Raw genomic sequence first — 24,299 nt, 5'->3', positions numbered from 1 at the left:
GCTCTGCATTTTCTACAAAGCTAGGTTGTCACCATTCTTATTACTATTAATTACTTAACTAAGACCTTATATTTATACCATTTATATGCAAATTATTTAATTAAGATAGAGGTTGAGTTATGGGCCCTTAGTGTTCCACTGCCTTTTCTTTTGTTCTGATTCCTCAAACTGAAACAATTCCAGGCAGCGAATGCATATTCAAGGTCTTCTTTCATAGCCTGTACCAGAAGAATGACATGTTATGCAGTGTTAGCATTTGTAAACCTGGAAGTACAAGCTGGAGTGTCAATGGCCTTACAGCACAACTTCTCATAACACAGAATAATGGGAAAAGGAGAATCTTGGGTTATGTGGTAAAGAATGAAGGTGCTGTCCTGGGGTTAAATAGCTCATAGAAAGAATTAATGGCATTACTTAATCCAGGATTCCCTTTTCCATGTTCCTGTAAGGTCATCTGTATCATAGTGTGCTTTAAAAAAAATAATGACAATATGTTGGTATTTTGTTTTATGTGAGAAGCCTCTAGACTTAGAAATGTTTTGAATAAAATGTAGTCATGGGACAACTGGAATTTATTTGAAGGTCTTGATAAGTTTGGAAGCTTTCATTAGAAGATGCTCCAGATCATTAAAAAGAAAATAAAAACCCAATGACTAGGCATGTAAAAAGGCAGATGTTGGTCTCCAGTCCAAATACAGTAGAAGTGGTGGGGGGAAACCCTCTTGAGATCTCAGACCCATAAGTAAGCTGCATTGTGAGAAGAGAACTTTTTTTCTCTTTAAAAAGCGCACACTGTGTTGATCGGGATTTCTGTCTTTTGAGTTAATACAAGACAATACCACGTGCTTCTGCAGTGGGACCAGGCTTATCAGAGCAGGTAGACAGTCAACCAGGCCACGTGATGTGTTGTTCTTTTTAAGGGCCAAGGAATCTGAGGATGAGAGGTAATCACTGAAAGATGATGGGTGAAGATGGGTGAATTGCAAACATTGTCTGAGGAGCACTTGGGGAAAGAGGCGGCAAAGAAAGTTTTTGAGGAAATTTTCAACTGCATTCAGCAAACTGAATCAAACTGATGCAGATTTGCAGTTCCTCACCAAGCTTTTGTGATGATTTGGATTAAATATGGGGTAAGATGTGCACGCAGCCGGTATGCAAAGGAGACTTGTATGTTAATAGAACATAATTTCTTTGGAAAAATTCTTACTGTTGGCAAACATGCAGAGGTTAGATTATATATTCTTATCACTTTGAGGAATTTACTCCTCAACCATCTGGAAATAGCTTTGGGACCTTGTAGTTTCTTAAGAAAATTATGTTGCAAGCATTGCAACATAGAAATCAGATGTTTCATTGCTTCTCTTACTGCCAAGGAATCAATGGAGGTATCCCATGTAAAGTTGTAGATTATTTTTGCAAACAACATTTTCTTGAACCATTTGTCTTTTTAATGTCTGTCAGTGGTAGAATAATTTAAATTTTCTCTGGGATGTCTTAAAATGAGGGGAGGGAGGTGGTTTGTAGTAGGTTCTGACCCTATCTATAGCTTTGCAATCACTATGTACATAAAACATGGATAATAGAATGGCCCAGCACAAATAAACTTAAAAACATATGCCTGCTTATGGCTTTACTTTTCTAGTATAACTTGTTTACTAAAAGTGTATTAGAAAGACTTTTTCTATAAATTTTGCCAGGAGATGACTTTCAAGTAGGTAGTTATTTCTTTACTTTTTACTTGATTTTGTGGACTCTTTCCATCAGTGTAGTTATTGGTGGTATTGTTTTTTTCATCAGGGTGGTGGGGTTTTATATCATTTTATCTCTACTAGTGCTCAGTATTAGATTATTATTTCATATTGCTTCTTTTTGCATTGTAATTTCTAAGGTAAGAAATTAATGAGTCATGAAGACAAGATTGCAGCTTCTTTTATTTGTCAGGGAATGAGATGGAATATAAGTGAACATGCTGAGTTTTTTCAACTGAGTTAAAAAAATATCCCAAATATGAAAACAAAAGAATAATGAAAAGACCAGAAAAAAAGAAACAGAAAAAAATATTTAGACAAATCTCATTCCAATTAGCTTGTAGATTAAAGTTTCTTTTTAAAGTGATATAATCCATAAAAGAAAAATAACTTCTTGTTCAAATACTAAGGTCTGTGTAGCGTACTACCAAGTTTCAGAGGGAAGTGTTTTCAAGGTCTTTTCATGAATGGTGTGTTATGGAATGGGGTCACTCGAAAAGGAATAATTACAGAGTGATCAGAAGATTCCTTTGAAAAGATTGTGCTAGACCTTCTGTGTGGTTTGTGGAAGAACAGAAATCAGTTTTGCTCCTAGGGTGGGCTAACAAAATGTATTGTGTTTTTACAGCTACTTCTATCTTTGCCCCAAAAGATGCATGCATCACCTCGGCAGTGCACTCAGCCTCCTTGAGGTCATTGCCTAGAAAGCAGATCTTGGAGTTGTTAGAAGTACAACATGCTGCTGTACCATTTGACCAACTGCAAAAGTTTAGTTCTGAACTCTAATGAGTCTTTCTTCATCTCTTGTCTTAGTACTACCAGTTCTTAAATAATTAATTCCTCTTTGATTGTACCTCTTTATGTGTTTTTATAAACTTATTTGTATTATTTTATGTTGTATTTTATTTGTACTCAGCCTTTTCTCTTTGTTTCAGAGCATGGAGTTACAATAAAGAATTAATTTGAAGAATATTTTTTCACCCTTTGTATAGTGTTCATACTGAGGATCTGTGATCTACAGTAATTCTTATTCATTTGGAATATAGTAATTTGTTCCTGTCAGCACAGGGGCTGGTTTGTTGCTTTAAATTGCTGACTTTTGTTTTTCTTGGCATGCTCCCCAATACAAATTGAACATCTGACAAAAATCTATTTGTATGACAGTTCAGTCAAGATAGGTGCTCTGTGTTGCCTAACAGTACAATTTGGGGTCCCCAAGATAAAAGTTGACTGAATGCCAAGATTTTAGTAGAGCTTGTTTGTGCAGATAACAGAGGTAATCCATATTCCTCAGGTCTGTACATCAGACAGACAAAGGAGAAATATGTATGCACACCGTTCTCTTTGAGACAGTGGACTGGTAGTTTTTTCTTAATAACAGTGGGGGCTATCTAACCCCTGAGAACAACAGAGACCTGACACCAGGGATGTTCCTATATGAAATTAGAGTGATTAGGAGGTTCTTAGAGTGCTTCTCCCCCTTTAGCAGATACTGCCTAAATAAATTATTCAGTGGATCTGGTTTGCAGCGCCCTGGCAATTTCTGCTCTTATGGGGTTATGTCTATTTAGAACCAAACTCAGATTATTATAGATCCGAAAGTTGATCCATAATACAGTGGAATAGGAAATCCAGCCACTAGGTCTTGACTGTATTTCCCAGGGTGATACAGACAAGTGTAGCAGCCTTAGTGGCCATCTGTGGAAATACTCTTTAGGAAAACATATACTGGTTTCTAATGATCCCAGCAATGATTCTTCCAATAAGGTATGGAAATACCCTCTTTTTGATGGAGTGGTCAGATCAATAACATGAAATCTGAACTAGGAATTCTAGTGGCCTAGCAAACAATTTTTGATAAAATAATTTTAAGGTACAATAATTGCTTTTCATCCGCAAATAAAAATATTCCCCAGGTCAGCTGTATGCAACAGTGCACCCCATTTTTGCTGTTTAACTGTGGAATCTCTTACATTTTGGTGTTGATGCCAAAGTATCACCCTTCTGGGTTAGTGCAGGACAAGTGTTTTCCAGGTTGACAGCCATCCACGCCATGAATTTAGTCTTGAAGACTTCTTGCTAGTTACATTGTGTTACTCCGAGGGTGTCTTGATGCGCAACCTGTATATACCTGGGAATTCTCGGGATATCTTTGAGTATGAAATCACGTATCATTTTATATTAGGATTTTTTAACACACAAATGTACTTATTAGTTCCTTATCCATTTACTTGGAAGTATCTCCTGAAAGACCCTAATTCTTGCTTATTTCTCTTCTATCTGTAGATTTACTGATCTGTTAATTCAGGTTGTGTGATCATCCATTTTTTTTATGCCTTGCAAAATCTAGGTAAATAAATAAAGTATAAATGGTTCATCATGCAGTGTAGTCAAGATCAGCTGGAACGATATTTTGCTTTTTTTCTTGATCTTTCAGACGGAAAGACATCTTACCTGTTCAGTTCTTTCTTACCTTTTATCGAACTTTCTCCATCTCTTTTGCAGAAAGGCTATAACAAAATACTTTCAACATGCAAACCGATGTTCAATAATTTTTTAAAACAAGAGTATGTTGATTGATTTTTATCATCCTGCTGCAGATAAATGCCCACAGTCGGTGTCAACGTTTCTGGTAATGTTTTAGGTCATGTATTATCAGCTATATACATCTCGATTGAAGGGGAAAAAAGTATAAGCTGTCACCCAGCAATCACCTAAGCTCCTTCCCTAGGGCCGGTACTTCAGAAGTCTTTGAAACTGTTGTGATCCTGTTACAATGGTTGCCATTCTTCTGTAGACCCATAAAGCTGCCAGTAGTAACAGTGGACAATGACAATGGACAAATGTCATTTGGGGCTCTTCAAGATAAATGTTCTTTGTTGTGTGGCATACGGCTCTGTGTGGGACAGGAGAGAGGGAGTTTAGGAGACAACCCAAAAACCTGAGCAGAGTGAGGGAACCAGTAGGGAGTGGTGAAAAAGGGGGGAAAAAAATATGATGCCTTATCACACTTTGTGATAGAAAGAGGTAAGTATTGATCACACTGGAGAAAGCATGTGATAAATTGGGGTAAGAAGGTACAAGCTGGGAAAGGTGTGAAGTGGAAAACTGATGAATGATAAGGAAAGAAGAGCAGGTGCTTCACCTGAGAGTTTAGTAGGGTGGTTGTTGTCACTTTCAGTGTCTTTGTGTGAGTTCATTTTTAGGTTAAATTTTTAACCTAAGATTGTTACATAAATTTGTATCTGTCCCTGAATGCTGAGAAGTCAAAACCCTAGATATGTATTACACACTTGGATCGTTTTTCCTTTCATTCCTTCTTTCTGTGGTTTTGCATATCAGGTTCGTGAATCAGAGTTAGAAATACTAGGTTTGCCATATGCTATCAAACTTTGTTTTTCTTTGTATCGGATCATCTGTATTTGATGCTAACAGCTTTGTTATACTAGAATTTTCTAAACTGTGCCATACAAGAACAGCTGGTGGGGTGGAGGGACAGATGTTTGGTCAAATGGGACTGGGCCTTTCTTGCACTTCAAAGGAGCTGAGCAGAGATAAAATATGACATATAGTTCTCTTTTTCTAGTAATTTGAATATTTGCTGTTATTTATTAAGAGATTGGAGAGCAAATGACCTGTATGAGGAGAAATTGGAAAGTAGTTCGTTAGATAATCTTTCTCTTACTGTGGAGTTTAGCCTGTTGAGATGAGAACCTCTGAATTAAATTCATATTGCCAATATCTGCCCCATGGAAGTACTGTTACAACATTCTGTGATATAAATTAATTGCTTTGGATATTTTAATTGTTACCTTCTTTCTTTGGAGCTTCACTTCAGTTTTGTTCTAATGAAAAGTGGGATAACTTTTGAATTTAATCTTTGCCCTAATATTGAGATCTGAACATCTTTCTTCTTGTGCATGAATGCTTGTTCAGTTGCTATTTAAATAAAAGAAGTATTATGTAAGCACTAACCATCAAGGTTTATTAATATGAAGATTCTTAGATGTACCTTAAACTCCCTGAACATCAGAAACTGCCAGCGTCTACTGAAATGAGAATTATTCCATCCCTGCTCTGTTCCTTAAGATTTCCCCTTGTTAGCCATTAATGGCCACTATGGGAGGCAGTACAAGTTCTGGACTAATTGAAGCTTTGACTGATATGGCAGTCTTTATGCAGTGTAACATAAAGTAAGGTTTTCCTTAAGGTTCACACTACATTGTCCTGACAGCGAAAATCTAGGCAGATCAATAGAAATGTGTAAGCATTGTTGGTGACAACATAGGAACAGGGACAAAACAGAAATACTCAGTGCATTTTTTTAGTTTGGACATCAATATTTACTGGGAAATGAGCTACTGCCAGTATCAGTGTTTCTCATTATTCTTTTTGTTGTATGTTGGTCCACTTAGAGGCAGAATTTCTGACTGCACTACAGGTAAGGGGAAAAATAACAAGTTAGCAGAAGCCTGTCTATCAAAAAGACACTTTAAATGCCAAATATCTTGTAAATACCAATATTTTGTGTAAATATACTGTCTTTCTGTTACGCTGTGTTACAAGACTTAAGATTTAAGTTCTGAAGAAATGAACCAAGCAGGGGAGTGGTTGGCATGGCTATTTTTGATACATATATGTGCATTATAATAACAACAAAATTGTTCATCCATTTTAAGTACTTTAAGAAAATTAACATTGTTTATAAGTATTTTCATTGAACGGGGGAGACTGAGGAACTCAAGTGCAGAGGGTAATATCAAGAGGAGGACTTCAGTTAGAGAAATTATAGGTAGTGGATTAGTTCCTGACTTTTATCTCAGGTAGTGTAAAGCAAGAACTGCTAATCATCAGCTTGTGATAAAACTAGAAAATGCCATGTCTGAACATCGGCTAGTATTTTATCATATTAGCTATTGATTTAACACAGCATGAAACAACTGGTTCTGTCCCAGTAGTGCCTGGTGGGGAGCAGTGAAGATACAGATTTACTCCTCCTCCAATCTGCTGCAAACTTCAAAGCCCAATTGTGACCACTTGACTACTAAAATTACTAAACTCAGACAATTTTTCTCTTTTTCAGACAAGGCAATGTTTCTGCACGTAAGTGAACACGATCTAGAAAGAAGGAAAGGAATTCCAGCTAAATCATGTTAGGGCAAAAATAATAAATGCAATAAGTATGGACAGCAAGATCCAAGAATTGGTTTTGACTGGGCTGTGCTATACACAAAGTATTTTTCATTTTCCTTTTTATTAATCAACAGTTTGAGCTAATGTGCTTATGGTCCAACATACTTGCATTGAACTACACAGAATGAGCACCATGTGGCTATATTTATATGCAAACCACCTTAATTACAGCATTTTTCTATTTAATTATTCTTTGCATCAAGCATTATTTTATTCTGTATTTAATGCTGAAGTCAGAAATTATCCTCTGCTACTCTCATTGAATAGTTTTTCATATTTATTATGATTAAAATTTGTTGGGCTCAACTGAAATTTTCTTATTTTGTGTATTATTTTCAGAAATAAAAAAAACCCCAAACAAATAACAACATGTATATGGGTGGAAAGATGCCTCTGAGAGAGAGTGTGTATGCTCAGTGAAAAAAGGACAGTGCCTAAAAATAGCTTTTTATGCACTGAAATGTATTTTTGGAAAGGCCTGCTTAAGTTTCTTTGGTTTAAAATAGATCCTATCAGAGTGGCACAGATGTAGGTGGGACAATTCAGCTGCCTTGGAAACAACTCATTCATCTGCCTTGCCCTCATTCTAAGTGTCCGAAATAAGATGTGTCTTTATGGCTTCCTCTTGTTTTTTGTTCCTGGAGTTCACAGTGGACAAAATGTGTGATTTATTGATAGAAGTGAGCTCTGTAGCAAAATTCTACAAAATATAGGAAAGCCTAAAAGCTGAAAAAATGCCATCTCTCCTAGGCTTTACTTACTATTAGAAATACGGGGAGTGGGAGAACTGAAAAAAGATGATGGTGGCATTCAAGAATGGAATCTGTTTCGGCCCTCTTATAAATTTTCATTACAGTTGCTGATCTCAGTAGTGTCTGGCTACAGAGTGCAGGTACAGGCTGATAAAGGCAATTAAGTAATGAATGGAGGAGGAAGGAAGTAACGCTTGGATGCTTCTTTCTGGGAAAGGAAGGAGCTGGTGGAAACTACCAGCAGATGTCTTGTTAGTGTTAGCAATGGGATTCTAGGCTCCAGATGGAAATACTAGCTGAAACAAAGATGCTTTAATGAATGCTTCGTGTTTTGCTTTAGCTGAGATGTTTATCACCCTTTACCATGAGCTAATTAGTGTAAGCTAATTAGTTAAAATCTTAAGCCTCCTTGAGTTTTGTTTTTTTTTTTCTCCCTGCTTCACTGTCTTTGGGAGCACTGTCTTTCAAAAAAGTTGGCCCTCATAGTATAAACTTCTCCCCTTGGAGGAAAATGGCTCCATATATTAATTTTCTCGGTTCATCTGTCTGTTGGTCCAACACACTGAAGTTTATTGTCTGTCTCCAAGATTTAGCAAGTGATTAAAAACCTACCACACAGTAAAACCTTTTGACCACATGGCAGTCTGATGTACATGATCCTGATGCATAGTTCCTCCTTGTCTTCTAAATAGCATTTGTTGGATAAATTATTCAGTTAAATTGCATGGTAATAGGTGTTATTAAAAGAACAAAACAAAAAAAGGCATCACTACAATATATGAGTTAGATCATTTCAACAAGGAGATGGATTGAGATGACCAATGAAGATTTCATAAAACAAACATAAGCTTAGTGTTTTACTGGGAAAGGGCACTGGGAGTTCTCTACTCCACTGTTATGCTTAACAGTTTTCCCTGAAAGATAATGTTTCCGAGAAACTTGTAGCTCTTACATGTGTGCTTATTATGTGCATTTACCACTTATAAGTGCTTAAGAATTTCTGCAGATTAACCTGAACATGAATTGAGGATCAATTTATCTGTCAACAATACTGGCTTAATGTTGGTAGTTTCTATTCTTTGTGTCCAAATTTTTTGTTGATGCTGTGGTGCCTTTTGCCTCCAAGTCTGAATGTGAGCCTATGCTATAAACAACAGAAATAATCTCACTTAACCCCCACCCACCCAAATAAATAGTCAAGTTGTGGATTACTTTGAACTTGTATCAGATGTGGTCTTACACCTGAGGTATCTTTTATTTTCAAACTGTTGTCTGAGTAGGGGAGGGAAGGTGTTCCCCCTCCCCAGCCTTGCTCTTGCCTTTTCTTCCAGTGTTGCTGGTTGAAATGACTGTGGTTAATAAGGGTCTGCAAGTTGCAAAACCTTTGTAAACAAATTAGACAAATATATGCCTATGTTTGCTGTACGTATCAAGGCAAAAGGCACTAACAGCAGCTAGCTTTAAATTTAGCAAGCTAGGTTATCAGACTGGTCTTTGAACATGCACAGGGTGGTAACAGGGAAGCACTAGATTTTTCTGGAAGGTAAATCTGAGAAGGAATTGAACTTGAGTGATCTCATGTGCAATTTAAAGGAATTTCCATTGACTAAATAGGCAAATTGGTTAACTTAGCCAGCTAAGTTGATGTGGAGAGATAGGTTTTGTATTGAAATAAGATAGCTTAATAATGGTCACTTTAAGAAAACAATAGAAAGGAGTTGTATGAAATACTGAAATTAAAGTACTCAAAAATATATTACAGGAACAGAGTAGTAGATGTAGGTTAACAGTAGATAGCAGAATAGCTGCAAATCAGCAGTGCAAAGGCCGGACAGCACTGTGTTGGCCTACAGAGAGGTTACAGTTAAAGTTGCAGGACCATTCAGTCACCCTTCATGCATCAACTGATGCCTGGCATATTTTTTTTGAGATTATGGCTTTTTGAGATTATGGCACATGAGTAAAAAGGCGGGTAAACTGTGGTGCAGAACAGCCCAAAGCTGAAAGCACCTTGGAGAAACTGAATTCTGATGAAAGTAGTGTATACACAGGGACCAAGACTTGTTATAGAGCATGGTAATTCAAAAAAGCAAAAAGATGATAGTTATAATTAAAAAAAAAAAAAAAGAAAGGATATAAATACCAGGCTAAGGGGAGTTATTCATTGTCATGTTTGGAGAGTGCTATCCAAGCCTGAGCAATGCTTATCTGATGTTTTCTATGCTTGAGTTCATAACTCTTGTATTTCATTATATTACTCTTCCGTGGATGTGGTCTTGTTAAATTGGAAGCAATGGTAGTGAGTTTTCGAGCATTCTCTGAAAAATAGAAAGGAGGGAGAGGTCAGTTCCAGACCTTTGAATTTTGAAAACTCTTTCCTTTTCTAAGTTATTAATTTTAAAAGGCGGAGCTCAGGTAAATATAAGATGTTTTTCTAAATACAAATGTCTTTTTCACAATAGAAGTCATCCTCTGTTACTCCTTAAATTCACAGAAACGATCAGTTGCAATTGTCTCACAGGTCACCCGTTTTCTTTGCTACCTACAGCACGTGCGGTGCAGCCAGGTTGTTGACCATCAGCCGTGTTGGTGACATACGTGGTCCGCTGGTCCTGAGTTTGGCGTGGAAGTAGTTTTGTGGGCAGAAGCTTCATCTTTCACAACCAACATAATGCAATGTGTTGTATCCTCATGGGGGTTTGCTTGACCTTCGTCCTTGCCCTCACCCCATAATGAAACTAAAAGTGTGTTTGATGATGATTGTTGAAAAGAAGATTTATAGACCTGTGACTTCTACTTAAAATGGGTGATAGTATCTCTGCATTAATTTCACTTCAGCACTTGAAGTTTGATTTCTCTCTGCTGTTGTAGGAAGCTGATGACATTTGGCAGAGTGGCAGAAGACAAGTTTTAAATTGTGCATTTCTCTTTGAGTTGCCTGCAATCTTTTTTGCATACATGCAGGGAGGGCAGGCAAGACCAGGAGTGGCTTAGACATCGGCTTTTGCCAGCCAGCACATACCGTCAAATTGATTCTTTCAATCAGCAGCTTCTTAGGATTTGTAGAATAGATTTTTTTTTTTCTTTTCAACAGAAACATATCAGCTTGGGTTTTTTATTTTCATAAGGAAATGATTGTAAGTCCAGCATTGCAGCAGGTTGTACGTTAGCACTATGTAATAGTTTTCTCTCTTCCTACGCACAACTGATAAAAACTACGCTACTTAGGAACAGGAAAACCCCTTTAGAATTGTGGTCTGAAGTGTCTAGTCTATTGCTCCTGGATCAGCTTTACAGAGAAATTCAGAAATTTTGAAAACTGAGGTTTGAACACAATTTCTTAAGCTATTTCAATTATTTTATTTCCTGACAAAGTGTTTTTGTGTTTCTGCTTCAATTTGAGCTTTAAAATTGTTAAGTAGGGTCACCTGTTTTTCTTCTACATTTGTTAAACAGTATCTTTTTCATTTCTGCTCAGCAAAAAATACTTAAGTATCTATTTTGAAAGGCAGAGATGCAAGTGTACGTTCTGTGGTATTTAGCAGTCTATCTGAGGATCAGGTCACTTTATTTGCTCTTTAGTGAGAGCAATGGCAAAACTTGACTATTCTCGAAGAACACCAAAAAAAATCTAATTTACTCCTCCAAATTATTTCTGGTTATGCTAATCCCGAGTACTTATTTACATCTAGAGCAGTGCCAAACTCTGAAACAGATACCTGAAGATTTTTTTTTTTAAAAGACACTAACGAATTTTGTATGAAAAGAAATATTTGTGGTTAAAAAAGCCTTTTTGTTTGTTTACGCAGATTTCACAAAAAAACACTTTTCAAGCTGTTTTTAAAACATTGAGTCTGAAAAATGGAGAGGTTGGGACGAATGGAATTGCTGGGCCTTTTGTCTGAAATACACCTCGGTTTGTTGTCTGTTTGGGTGCTGCTTAGCATTTAGGAGTGGGAAAGCTATTCTTTGGTTCAGGTATGAAAATGTGCGATACTTTATATCAATTATTTGGCTGATTGCTGAAAGTGTGTTGGAGTGAGGGGGCATTGGCTAGTTCTGGCCTTCATTAATGGGAACATTTCAGAATGTGGATGGTAATTAAAGTATAGAATGCGGAAAATTAGGCCAAAATTGAATAGAAATGAATAAGTATGTGTTCTGTTGTGCAGATGTTGGAAACAGATTATTTTGGATACCTCTTTCTATCTACATCTTATTTGGTTACCATGTAAAAATGGGTCATACACCATGTAGATTGTTTCTCTTCCCATTGCCTTTTCTGTTTTTATGTTGTGATGTATCTGTATAGGTAGTAATTTAGCAAAATATCCTGTCTGCCAGGTGTGGGAACTAGCTGATTGTATTGTAATACCAGATCATTACTTAATTCATATGCAACCTAGCCTAGCACATGGAAAGCATTATAAATCTATTTACAGTGTGGCTGGTCTGATGATAACATTGTATTAAATTCCCAGGTGAGGCAATTTAAGCAATTGCTTTGCCATGTGTAGGCCATGGAAATTAACTTCTCATATGCTTTAGTAATAGACGAACTTCATTGGTATGCTCAGATTAGTAGTATAGCAGAATTCTTACAGTCTGGTTACATGTACCCTACTTCACATGTAGAATCATACAGGGGGGTGGTACTGCAGATCACAGATCTTAATTAGTTTAAGCTGAGTTAATTCATTTCAATTCTAATTTAGTTGGGCTTGCCCATGAACACATTCAGTTCTATTGGGAAATGTTAAGGCTTGGGTCAAGTAGACAGATTGTTTAAAGCCAAATTGCCAGACAGAACTGAGCAAGTGTATCTGTTTGAACAAGGCTTTAAGGAAATCACCCAATCAGTATGCAAAAATCCTGTTCATAAACCAAGAGAGATCTGCCTGGAATCAGAAACTCTTCCCTGTCAGAAGGTCTGGGTACTGTAGTACATTTAAAACAGCCCTGAAACTTTCTCGGTCTTGAAGTTCTTGTGGAAAGTAGCTGAACCCTTTTGTGTCATTGTGTGTTCGTGTGTGCGCTACATTTGAATGCAAACACATACACGGAGTTAAAAACTCTTGTGTGCTTAGACTTCTTGTCTATGTATATGCAAGAAAATATAAAATAGAAGGAAAACTTCTATATGTGACAGACCTTTACAGACAAAAAACTGCACGCAGAACCTCTTAAACCTGTATTGAGCTGCCCAGAAATGCCTTGGATTACAAACTCTGTAAAGGTTCTGTCTTTTCTAGAAACATACATATAAAGTACCAGTAGACAGTGGTAACTGACAACTAAGACTAAAAATGTTGACAATTTCTTGATTTGCCTGGTTAGCTTATGTATAGAAGTCATTAACTATTTATAAAATGCATTATGAATTGGGTTCCTTCAAACTGTAGCAGAGTGTGTGACATTTCCAGCTCAAACTATCATTCTTGCATTTGGCTACAGTACATATTTATAAACAGCTGATAGTTATGAACTAAAAAAAGAAAAATATCTAAAAATTATTTAATTATTGAGTTCGGATGAACTGAAATAATTTTGATAGCCACATTTAAAAGTGTTGGCGGATATTACCTTAATGAAAATAAGAATAGTGATTCAAGATATTGATATTTTGGACAAATCCTGAAAGAACAAATTAACACTTTAGTTCAAAAGCCTTTCCTTTTATATTATTGATTCATTTGGTAGTGAAAGTGTGATCAAAAGTAGTATCAAATTATTTATTGATTATGGCAAAGAGTTATACCTAATTGTAGTCACAGAGTTTTTTCTTTTAATTGCTGATTTTCAGATCATGACAGATTATTGCAATAAGAGAACAATGATACAAATATATTTATTAAGTTCAGTGGTGATGATATAAAGGATTACAAAGGGCTTCTAAAAATTGTGTTATTAGCATCTGTTCTTTTCCCCCATGAAGAATATTCTTTTTCCTTTCTTCCATGCAAGCACTTATGAATGAGAACATCAGCCAGTTAAATCTTTCACATAAATGATGTGTAACCAAGGACCATCTCAGTCTCTACATATAATTAGACAACTTGTTCACTGGAGAACAAGCTCATGAAGAATCATGCTCCTCATCTCAGTCTAATAATGATAAATACATTCAACACTAACAGAATCAATGGGGCTGAGTCATTTTATGAAATTGTGAGAGACCATACAGTTGAACTACTAGACTGCAAATGGGAAGATTGCATCTTAATCAGAAAAGAAGATTAGATATTTATTGGTATATATTTGTAATTTCCTTCCTTGTTTGATGTGTATCAAATAAAAATAGGAAAATAATATAATTGAGCAATCTATGCCAATTTGTTGGCTTTTTGGTGAAAAAAGAGAAAAACAAAACCGATCTCCATATGATATTCTTGCATACTGTGGAGTGTTTTAGTCCCCCATAGTGATGAAATGAATAATTTAAACAGGCAGCTCTGATACCACAGCCTGTTTAAAGGTTCTCATTTCCTTTAATGCTGTAGACTACTTTAGCTTGGTTAGTATGAAACTGTGACAGCTGAGATCTCCAAAAGATTTGGCATAATTCAGCTCTTGTAGTAGGTCCATGATACGCTTTGTCCTTCCTATGTACATCTGTAGCTTTAGTATATAGTCTAGATCTGAACACTAGCAACTGAATCACAGATTGGTGAACATTGTAACGATGATGATCATAATAAAGGGTGAACTACAGAGGATAAAAAGCTAAAATGTGTTGCTCTGAGATGACCACTGCAAGGCTTACTCCACTGCTAGGTTACTGGTGTAAGGGGTGACCCTCTTCCAAAATTCTTTGTCACAAAGGTAATGAATTTCCCTATGCTCAGTGTAATTTCTAGTGGATTGTTCCCTGTGCCCCAGTCCCAAGCACATTTTTTGACATGATTGCCCAGTTATGGAAGGTTTGAGGAGGGATTTGTTTTTACTGAGTTCCTTCTGGTAGTGACTACCATGGCAGATTGTGAGGGAAGCTCCCATCCATAAAGGAAGGCCCTACAACTTAGTCCTTGTTGCTCTTGGGTTTAAAAGTGATCATAATATAAAAATCAAACCGATTTTAGACAGTATGTTACAATTGCTTTCTGTCTCTTATGGTGCATGTGGGAACACTAACTGACTAAGGGCCTGTTACTTGGCCAACAGAGAAGTTGAAAGCTGGGCTGATGTTCTCTTTATGGACTTCTCCATCGTTCTGTTGAACGCTGTGCTACCTTGGTAGTCTTCAGACGTTTGCTTTCCATTGCTCGGCACTTGATGTAGTTTAGAATGAATAAGATGATCAGTTCATGAGCAAATCTGGTGCTCATAAGGTGTGAATAATAACTGTCATAACGATCTAATGAATGACTGTCTTAGTTTTGTAGTGTTTCCATGAACTGCTGTAAACAAATGTTTCCTCTTACTGTTGTTTTCTCTTTCTTTTGTCCTTTGATTTCTGGTCCTTTCCCAGTAGGCCTTCATAGCCTTAGTAGCATAGAAAACACTTGGTAATTTACTGCATCTTTTAAGTACAACCAGTTTGGTCAAATGTTTGTTGATCAGGTTTTGATTATTTTTTTATTTTTTTAATATAGAAAAAAGTCTTCCTTTTCTATTTAGTGGCATCACTGCAATGTTACACCGAGTTCTGTGTCCAGCTAGCAAGTGTTCTTCAGAAAAATGCATTTGGCTCCTACACATGCATTTCTTTAATGCTTCTGCTATTAGTATGTATTGCCTTTCCCTGTGACCTGATTATCAGAACTAGGATCACACATTATGTGTCTTGAGCGTCACTGAAGCTGCTTTCATTGCTGAAATGTTGAGGATGTGACTGTCTTAGAAATGCTAGGGGTTTGCCATGCAGATTTGTCAAAATGCAGCAGTTGAAGAACTTTTTAATAACTTTTACTTGCAGATTTTATTTTATTTTTTTATCAAATAGGTATCCATTAGGGGGCTCTCGAGGTTTAAGATGATCAGCCTTGATACCAATGGCTTCGGAGCTTTACTTCCTAACCCTTTTTTCTTTTTGTTTTACAGAAAAGGTCACGAATCGCCTACAGTGATGAGGTGCGGAATGAGCTCCTAGGGGATGACGGGAATTCCTCAGAGAACCAGGTAGGATGCTAATCAAGAAGCCCTAGTGGGTGGCTGGAGGGTGAAGGAGGTCACTGGCACACTGGGCTTCTCAAGCTGCTCCTTAACAGCATTAGCAACAACTCATGTGGAAGTGATACTGTTTAATGCAAAGCTGGGGTCTTAATCAACTTCAAAATGTTTCTTGGAGATCTTACATTTAACCCTTTAACTTGTGATCACTGTCTGCTATCTTAAAAAAAATCTTTTCTTCTCTTCTCTTTATTATTTAGTACTTAAGAAATAACTTGAAACGCGCTGTTTGCCGACAAAGCCAAGGTCTTCACCTCAAACACATGTAAAAGGAATAAAAAAAGTACATAATGCAGCTTTGATAATAATGCAGTATAATTAAATCAACACTGGCAGGCAAAACAAATGAAAGTGCGCTCTCAGAATTAGGCAGTACCCCACTCAGTTTCCTTGTGTGAATCCTTCCCTAAACAGATTTTCTCTCCTTGTACCAAAAACACAAGTTGTATTAATAAGAGCATGCTTTCATAATACATGTTGTACTAGAACGTAGAGTGCTAGCCATCTCTTTTAATGAAGGAAAGCTTGATAATCCTGAGTCTTTTTTAAAATCTGGTACCCGTATTGTTGTTCTGGACATTACAGTGAGGATCCTGCTTGACTACTGAAAATTATAAAGGCAACATTATATTCAGGGAACTTTGACCCACCTCTTAATATTTGTTCTGGTGCTGGAACTTGTTCAACAAGCTGTGTCTGAAAACAGAATGTTTTGTTTCTTTTTGAAAATCACATCAGCTGTAATCAAAGTTGTGCATTTTGACTTAGAAGTTAGTTGAAAGTTTTCTAAAATACCAGATTTTCTCTTCTGACCAGATAGAATTTAAATTATTTTGTTATTAAAAGTAAAAATTGTTTGTCTATCCTCAATGTAAGCTCACTTCCACTAAGGACAGGAAAAAAGAAAGACTTGGAGACTTATCCCAGTACAATGAATTTTAAAACACAGACCCCTTAAGCCTTTTAGTTAATAAAAAGCCTAAAATACTATACAGTATTTTAAATGTGCTCTGTAAGTTTTAAACTCTGTATAAGACTTTAATACATACATTAATGAAATTATACATAGGATACAGTTTACCTGTAGACAAAAGACCACAGTCTAGGTTAGCAGCTCTAATAGCTATGTGAAGAGTTAAATATAAAACATGTTAATCTTCATATTTATATATTATTATAAGGGGAGATGAAGAGGGGGTTCATCCCTAAATAATTAATTTATGGAAAGGATGATTTTAGGGAAAAGTGTTTCACAGTATGCATGTCATGACTGTAAACAGTCCTGTGAAAGTGTTAAGATTCTCATTTTATTTCTTTAAAGTTGCTGCTATTTTTACATTTCAAGAAAAAAATTGTGTGAATTCAGACATAAAAGGGCAATTGTGATAAGAAGCTTTACTTATAACAGAATATTTTATGTGTAGGGATGAGATAAAATATGTTATTTTCACTTTTTAAGGAATGGTTTAATAACTGATTCACATGTGCACTTTTTTTGAGTTATGATCTTTTTTCTAAATTTGATGGAAGAAACATGGTCTTGTCTCAAGGAACCAAATGATACCTTCAACCATTTGTCAACATGAGTTTTTTTCTTCCAAATGACCACTTCTTAAGCGGCAAAAAATTTTGGCAGATAAAGTAGTTTTTTGTAGTCTTTTAGGTAATCAAAATCCTTTTCTGTAACCCAACTTGAAATTGTTACTTCTCTACCCTTGAAAGTTCTGAATTTCTTTTCTCCCTTGAAAAATGTTATAAAATATCACCATAAAGAATTTACCTAACTTCTTTTAAAAATGTGAATACCAGCACTTTAAAAAAAATAAAATATTTATTGTGTTGCTCCAATAATCAGTCTTGCAATCTCTTTTTCTCACAAAATATAATTATTTATATTTGTACTTATATGCATGTAGTTTTGGGTACAAGTGGTTAGTGCAGAAAGTTAGGTCTGATGTTGAACTTATCAGAATGTACAGCTATCCAAATCAAAGGTAAGGTTTGGGTACTTCCCATATACTGAGCATGTCATAGCGATGTATTTAACTCAGTAACCCCAGCTCTAATACACTATAATTCCTATGCATTATTGTATCAATAGCGAACTTGAACTAGATGATGAAAGGATGCTCAGGTATAACTTACAGCCATTTAAAATATTTGAAGATGTTTCAAATTCTTGCTTTCATTTTGTCTGATGAAAATAAATATAAGTTCTTCTGGAAATAAATATAGGTAGACGGACTGACCCTCACCCTAATATTGTAGGACTTTTGCTTCTCAATCAGTTTGGATTAGCTTCAGTTAAACTGAAAAATTGTGTGTTTCTTTTCCCCAATTCAGTCACCAAACTGTGAAAGGGGAGGGGAGGGATTCCTCTTCTGACAGAGGATCTGCTGAAAAAAGTTGCCAGCTCAGAATTGGTCCTGTACTAATCCACAAATATTGTTACAGTCTGCAAATAGAAATGCTGAATACCTGGTTAGACTGGGGTGTTACCCAAGGGAAACAAGATATGAGCTGCGTGTTTTAGGTATGGTCTTTGTCATCATGATAAACATTTGCATAATGTTTTTGGTGGAGTAAGAAGACAAAAGAAGCTTACTGCATACCTGCTAGTGTGACCGTATTAAGTGTAGAAATAAATGGGGTGCTATTGGAAAAACAAACAATTTGGATCTTTTCTTTATTCAAATTCTGGGTTTTTTTAGATGAGTTTCAAAGGTAAAATTACAGCAAACAACAGCCAAGTTATAAGCTGTAATGAAGAGGGTCATAGGTATGGGTTTTCAGTTGTTCTCCCAAGAAGATAGATTGAAGTACAAAGAAGAAATTGAAGAATTAGCAGCTGATGATTTATCCTTTGTCTTCTTCATTTTTCCAAAATGTCTCCCATGAATAGCAGTCATTATGTGTTGATGACAAGTTAGGATACAGTTGTCTTATAGTGATTATACCGAGATTTAAGTAATTTAACCAAATAAAGTACATAGAAACTTCTTGTAAGAAGTTTTAAGAATTATACAATCCTGCTATTCTAAGTTTCTTTTAAATAAATGCATCTTTGTTTAATGAGATATAGTGCTCTTAATGCATTTCAGGTTTAGTAAAGTCATTGCTTAGTATACGCTAATTGCTTCTCAATTTGAATCATGTGAATGTAGTCAGGCGAGGTGCATATGGAAGCTGAGAACCCAGAGATGTCCCTCCTTGCATAAAACCCCCACCACTTCACAGCCCCAAACCCAAAACCCTACTGTGTACGTTGGGTTGTTATTTATTTTCCGGGAGTGGTCTTAAACAGGCTGTTTTGCTTGTTATTCTGGCCACCAACATTTATCAAATCCCTTGAAAGTTTTGAGTTTTTCAGTGCAATGATACTACTTAAAGTTGTGGCTTCACTTTAATAATAATAGAACTGTTTTATGTGGCAAGTTGTATCTTTCTCAGAAAGTACATGTTGGGTTAAAACAGAAATCCTTCTTGACCAAAATAATGCCAGGTATGGTATTGCCAACTTCCTTGAAATGCAGTAGTCTTCCTTTCTCTTTCACAACTATGTTCATTAGTAAGCTTAAATAAATTCACATTAGGTTAAACTGCGTGTCTGTGTACGCATACATTGTATATGTGATTTGTGGTGAACAAATATTTTGTGGCTACTTAATTTCTAACTACAAAGTTGTGATAATATTAGATTTGGGCTTGCTGTGCATAAAGTGTGTCAAACTTCAGCTACAGACCAGGGGGTGAAGTTGGTCAATTTAATTCCCCGAGATCTAAAGAAGGTCGGTATCATTTCATATAGCCCTGGCAGAGCAGATCATTACCAGACACAAATCTGTTCGTTACATGCCGAGGGTTTATAGCAAAATAAATAGACTGTCATCATAAGTTCAGAAAATTGTGTGTTCGACCCACGATAATGTGTAAAGGGCGTTTAATAGAGTTCAGCATTTATTCGTTATCTATATGCGGACAGAGACGGCGGTAGCGTTATCAGCTTTTTAAAAAAAATTCGGTAGTTTTCCGTGTCACGTGACATGCCTCACAGACACACACACGCGCGCACACACGCACCCCCCCATCTCGCTCCCTCGCTCTCTGCGGTGCAGTTTTGATTTTAGTCACAGCAGAAGGCTTAGCCACAAGAGATTCCACTGGTTCAAACCAGCGTAAACCAGATTATTTTTTTTTCTTTTTACCCTACAAAGGAACAGATTACCTCTTGTATCAAATTCTGTATTGAAATAAAAAAAAAATAAAAAAAAAATATCTTTGTTTCAAAAATAGGCTGATTATCATAATCTAAAATGGTGGCTGTGCACACGGCTTAACGCTGTTTACAGTTGAGCGGTGAGCATAATAAAAATAATGTTTCAAAATACAGAAGTAAAGGTAACACATTTTCATCAAGAGCATTGTTAAATGGGGGAAAAATACATCTTTTGTTAATTTGAATGAATATCTTTCAGTCAACGTTAAAAAAAAAAAAAACCCAAACCCTCTCCCATTACTTAGCTGAGCTGCAAATCCCATGCAGAGCTTAAATTCAGCCATGCAGCACAAACAAGATAGAACATTTTTGTTTGGGACCTATTGAAAAAACAAATGTGCAGCATTTTAAAACTCTCATTGATTATAGCAGGGTGGCATGCCCAAACGGGCTCTGTTGCGGGAGAGTAGTTTTAAACTTTGGCCCTTTAAGTATCATAGTCAACTGAAGAATGCTGGCCTCAGAAAGAAAAGATAGCTATGTGATCAACTCCCAGATCGTCTCTTTCTAAAGAGCCTTAATGTTTGCCTTTTTGGGGAAAAAAGGGGGGGAAGATGTGGAGAAAGAGACCAATTTATGATAGGCCAAGCACTTGAATTTCAGCGCCGGTTCGGCGGACAATGCAGTTTTCTTTATACCAAATTCTAGCGAAGTTCCTTTGGCTACACACTGAAGAGCCATTTCAGGTTAAGTCGGTGTGGTAGTAGCCCTCCTAATTACATCTCGTTAGAGCCTCGTTGTCCGTTTTGGTAACGGGGTGAGGTGTATGTTCATTTTTAGACCAGCCATATGAAACAATAGAGAATGATGGAGGTTCTTTTGTTTCCTTCATGCTGGTGAGGCTTTATTAGTAGTAAACATTCTCAGTTTACACACGTGTTGAAAATTAGTGTTAGGACACTGTGGGTGAAGTATCAGCATAAACTGAGATAATGATGTAGCTGTTGTAATTTCGAATTCAACTGGAATCGGTGAGAGAACTGTAATTTTTTATAAAGAGACACTCTTATGCAGACATTTGTTGTGAGTAATTATACGTTTTGTTCCAGTACAAATAATTAATCTATCTCTCTAAGGGGAGAGCATATTACAACGTAGCTTGATAATCAGACAGGGGGGTTATTTAGTTTTATAGTAAACCTGCCAGGACAATATTATTAATAGTGTTAGATTATGTTGATTTACAAGCATAAATTGATAACTATAAATGTATCGACTATGTGACTATACACACACTATACGTGTGCATATATATACACACTGTGTAGTGGTCTAGGATTAAGAACCTGAAATGGGTCTTTTCTGAGGGAAATATGTTTCGTGTTGTTCCCTGTTCCTTTGTCTATTTTTAAATATGCTATGCAATAAATCATAATTCTGAGCCATTTAACTAAGCTGCTGCTCTTTTTTTTTTTTTTAACTAGAAAAAACCCTCTATATGATGTTCAATAATAAAATCAGATAATATAGTTACAGTAGAACGCAGGTGTATAAAAACTGAAATACTGGTTACATGCTATAAAGATGCAGTCATCTATTAATAAGTTAGATCTGCTAGTAAAATAAGAAATCAGTTGTCACAACTAAAATATACAGAAAACATTCTGAAAACTTGTATATACAAAACCACTTCAGCTGTACAATCTTCGAAGAGAGGAATAGTAAACTTGTTTTTTTCTTTATATTATAGACTTCTATGAAGTCATTCCCCTTTATTTCATGATGGTGTCTTAGATGTGGTTTAAAAGAGAATTTCACACTATTCTCTTTGTTTAATGTGACAGTGTGAGAAAGTGATCTTTATTCGTTCAAAAAACTCTGCATGTAGTCTATGTTTAGGTTCTTTTAATGTGTTTGTCTGTGATTTTTAAATGCTAAACATGTAAACAGATAAATTGTCAATGTTAATTCTGTATCCTGTCACACAACTGATCTTTCTTTCCTGCCATTTCTTTCCTTTTTATCTTTTTTGTGCGTTCATGTTGCAGTTGATAAAATTACGTGAAGAGGTGAGTACTTTCTTGCTTTTTGTTGTCTAGCTTCCCTTTAAAGCTGAGTTTCTAAATCTGAAGTAGATCTTTTTGTTCATTGTTGCAGGGAAAACTGCACAAAGCAAAAATATTGATTACATTGCTTTAAAATATTCACTGTTGTGCCTCTTTTTCCCTAATAATTGTATACTTACATAGGAATCTCTAGATCAAACCTTAGAAATTAACAGTCTTTGATAGTGGAAATTTTTTTAAAGGCACTAGAAAAAGAAGGCGAAAAAAAGATAAAACCTATTATTTGATCTCTGCTAGAATACCATGATCAAATCAGGTACAGTAATAATCATGTTTGCATCACAGAATCTTTGATAGGGTAAATACATTTATACACTGGTATTGAAAGTGAAAGCATTGCTTTGGTAAAAACCTGTGTTGAAACACTGTAAAATTTACACAGTATTTCACAATGTTTTGAGTTTGGTGTGAGGCATTCAAGTAGCTTATGTATTATGTTGGATATTGTATACCCACTGAAAATACAGTACAGGCAGACCTACGCACTCATATCAATATTTATTATTTATTTGTGAGTGCTGTAGATCTGTAGGTGTAACACTAGAGATCAGTATTCCAGAACACCTTTCTTCCAGTTATAAAATGACTCATAAATATTTAGAGAGAGAAGCCTGTTTTAATGGTCAATTCCTCAAATGTTTCAGTATATTTTCTGAAATTAATCTTCTCTGTCACTTACTGCTGTTGCAAAGCAGGTATCTGAACTGGGTTTTTTTATTATTTCCTGATAGCCGCCAAAAAGAAGGTCTCAGTAAAGTCAAGATTACTTACAGGTCAGATTTCTAAGGGTTTCGTATGGAGAGTTCGAACCAGTGAAGTATTTGAATAAATATATTTAGACGCAAGAGTATTTTAACATCACATATTTGTCTGGTATCTTCTTTTTTAAATGTGTGCCCAGACGTATCAGTAATGAATACTGAACTCTGCAGGAAAGGATTTGTAAGTTTTAGAAATGGTGATGACAAAGAATTGTAAAGTAACCAGATTAAGGACAATTACAGAGAATTCTTAAAAACAGTAAGATATTTGTGATATAAAGATTCTTTCAGTAATTCCCCGAGTGCTTTGTTTTTCCCTCTTCTTGTGGAGCCGATGCTAAATATGTTAAAGCTACAGAGTAAAACAGTTAACAAAAAACCCAAATATTAAACAAAATAAACGTGTAACCACATGAAAGCCCTCCCACTACTGCTGAGCTCCCCTCCCCAGTAGTCCCAGTATTTAAACAGATGACAATATTGTTACGAGGGTTTGTATAACCCGATTTCTGAGATTTTTCAGAACAAAGTTCATTTGCTCATCCCTTTAGCAACACCTGCATGCCTGCCTCTGTGCTTTTGTGTTTTAAGAATGTAGTAGGATCATTTTTGCTTGCAAACAGATTATAGTTTTATAAACACAAAGATTCCTAATTTGTAAATTTACTCTGAAAATTTAATCAGATATAAAGAACAAAGCTGCTACTTAACTGCTGATCTTTTTCAAATATCTGTGAAGGCAAAGAAGAAAATTCAGGATGTTATTGCAAAGGGCTGCAACTTGGGAGCTATACTGAACTCACTCATACATTTTGAAGCTTATAATTCCTTTTTGTTAGCCACCCAAAAAATGTTAAAAACATTGCTTCTGGTAATTTTTGTCTTTGCTTTTCCTTGCTAACCTCATAAGTTACTTTTTCGTCTCTGCATATTATGAGAGCAACAGCAAATAGAACTAAATAAAGGGATTTATTATTTTGTCTTGATCAAAATTGTACAGGTAGAGAATGAAATAATTTAAAAAACAATTGTTATCATTCTTTTCTCTGCACTTAGGTACCCACTATGTGTTGGATAGGATGTAATTGCAATGGTGTTTTTATACCAATGCAAAATGCACATTAAAGTTTAAATGAAGGCTAGTACAGTGACTCAGGCATAATTCCTAGCTCGTCACATAGTGAAACATCAAGGCATCCCCAATTATAGTTCTCCTAAGGAGGTATGAGCTGATCTTAAAAGAAATTGTGGTTTGCCATAGTGTTTGTTAATAAAACCTGTGCTTCCTCTCATTAAGAGGCTCTATTGTAGCACGCTTGCCGTACACAGGCTTC

The 24,299-nt window shown here is 35.9% G+C and overlaps 1 protein-coding gene across 7 annotated transcripts in view; it reads left to right on the top strand.

The window, feature by feature from the left end:
* VTI1A (vesicle transport through interaction with t-SNAREs 1A) overlaps positions 1-24,299 on the top strand; it is a 273,918-nt gene that overhangs the window by 39,948 nt on the left and 209,671 nt on the right. For 4 of the 7 annotated variants that reach the window (XM_040607781.1, XM_040607786.1, XM_040607783.1 and 1 more), the window contains exons 4-5: positions 15,734-15,811; positions 22,127-22,147. In XM_040607781.1, the coding sequence (XP_040463715.1) occupies positions 15,734-15,811; positions 22,127-22,147 (99 nt within the window). The remainder of the gene's footprint in view (positions 1-15,733; positions 15,812-22,126; positions 22,148-24,299) is intronic. The other 3 variants (XM_040607782.1, XM_040607787.1, XM_040607780.1) reach the window with 1 other exon arrangement.

This window comes from Falco naumanni, chromosome 9 (assembly GCF_017639655.2).
Source record: "Falco naumanni isolate bFalNau1 chromosome 9, bFalNau1.pat, whole genome shotgun sequence".
In the NCBI taxonomy this organism is placed as follows: domain Eukaryota; kingdom Metazoa; phylum Chordata; class Aves; order Falconiformes; family Falconidae; genus Falco; species Falco naumanni.
Note: the sequence above shows the minus strand (reverse complement) of the source record. Positions and strands in the feature narration are given on the sequence as shown.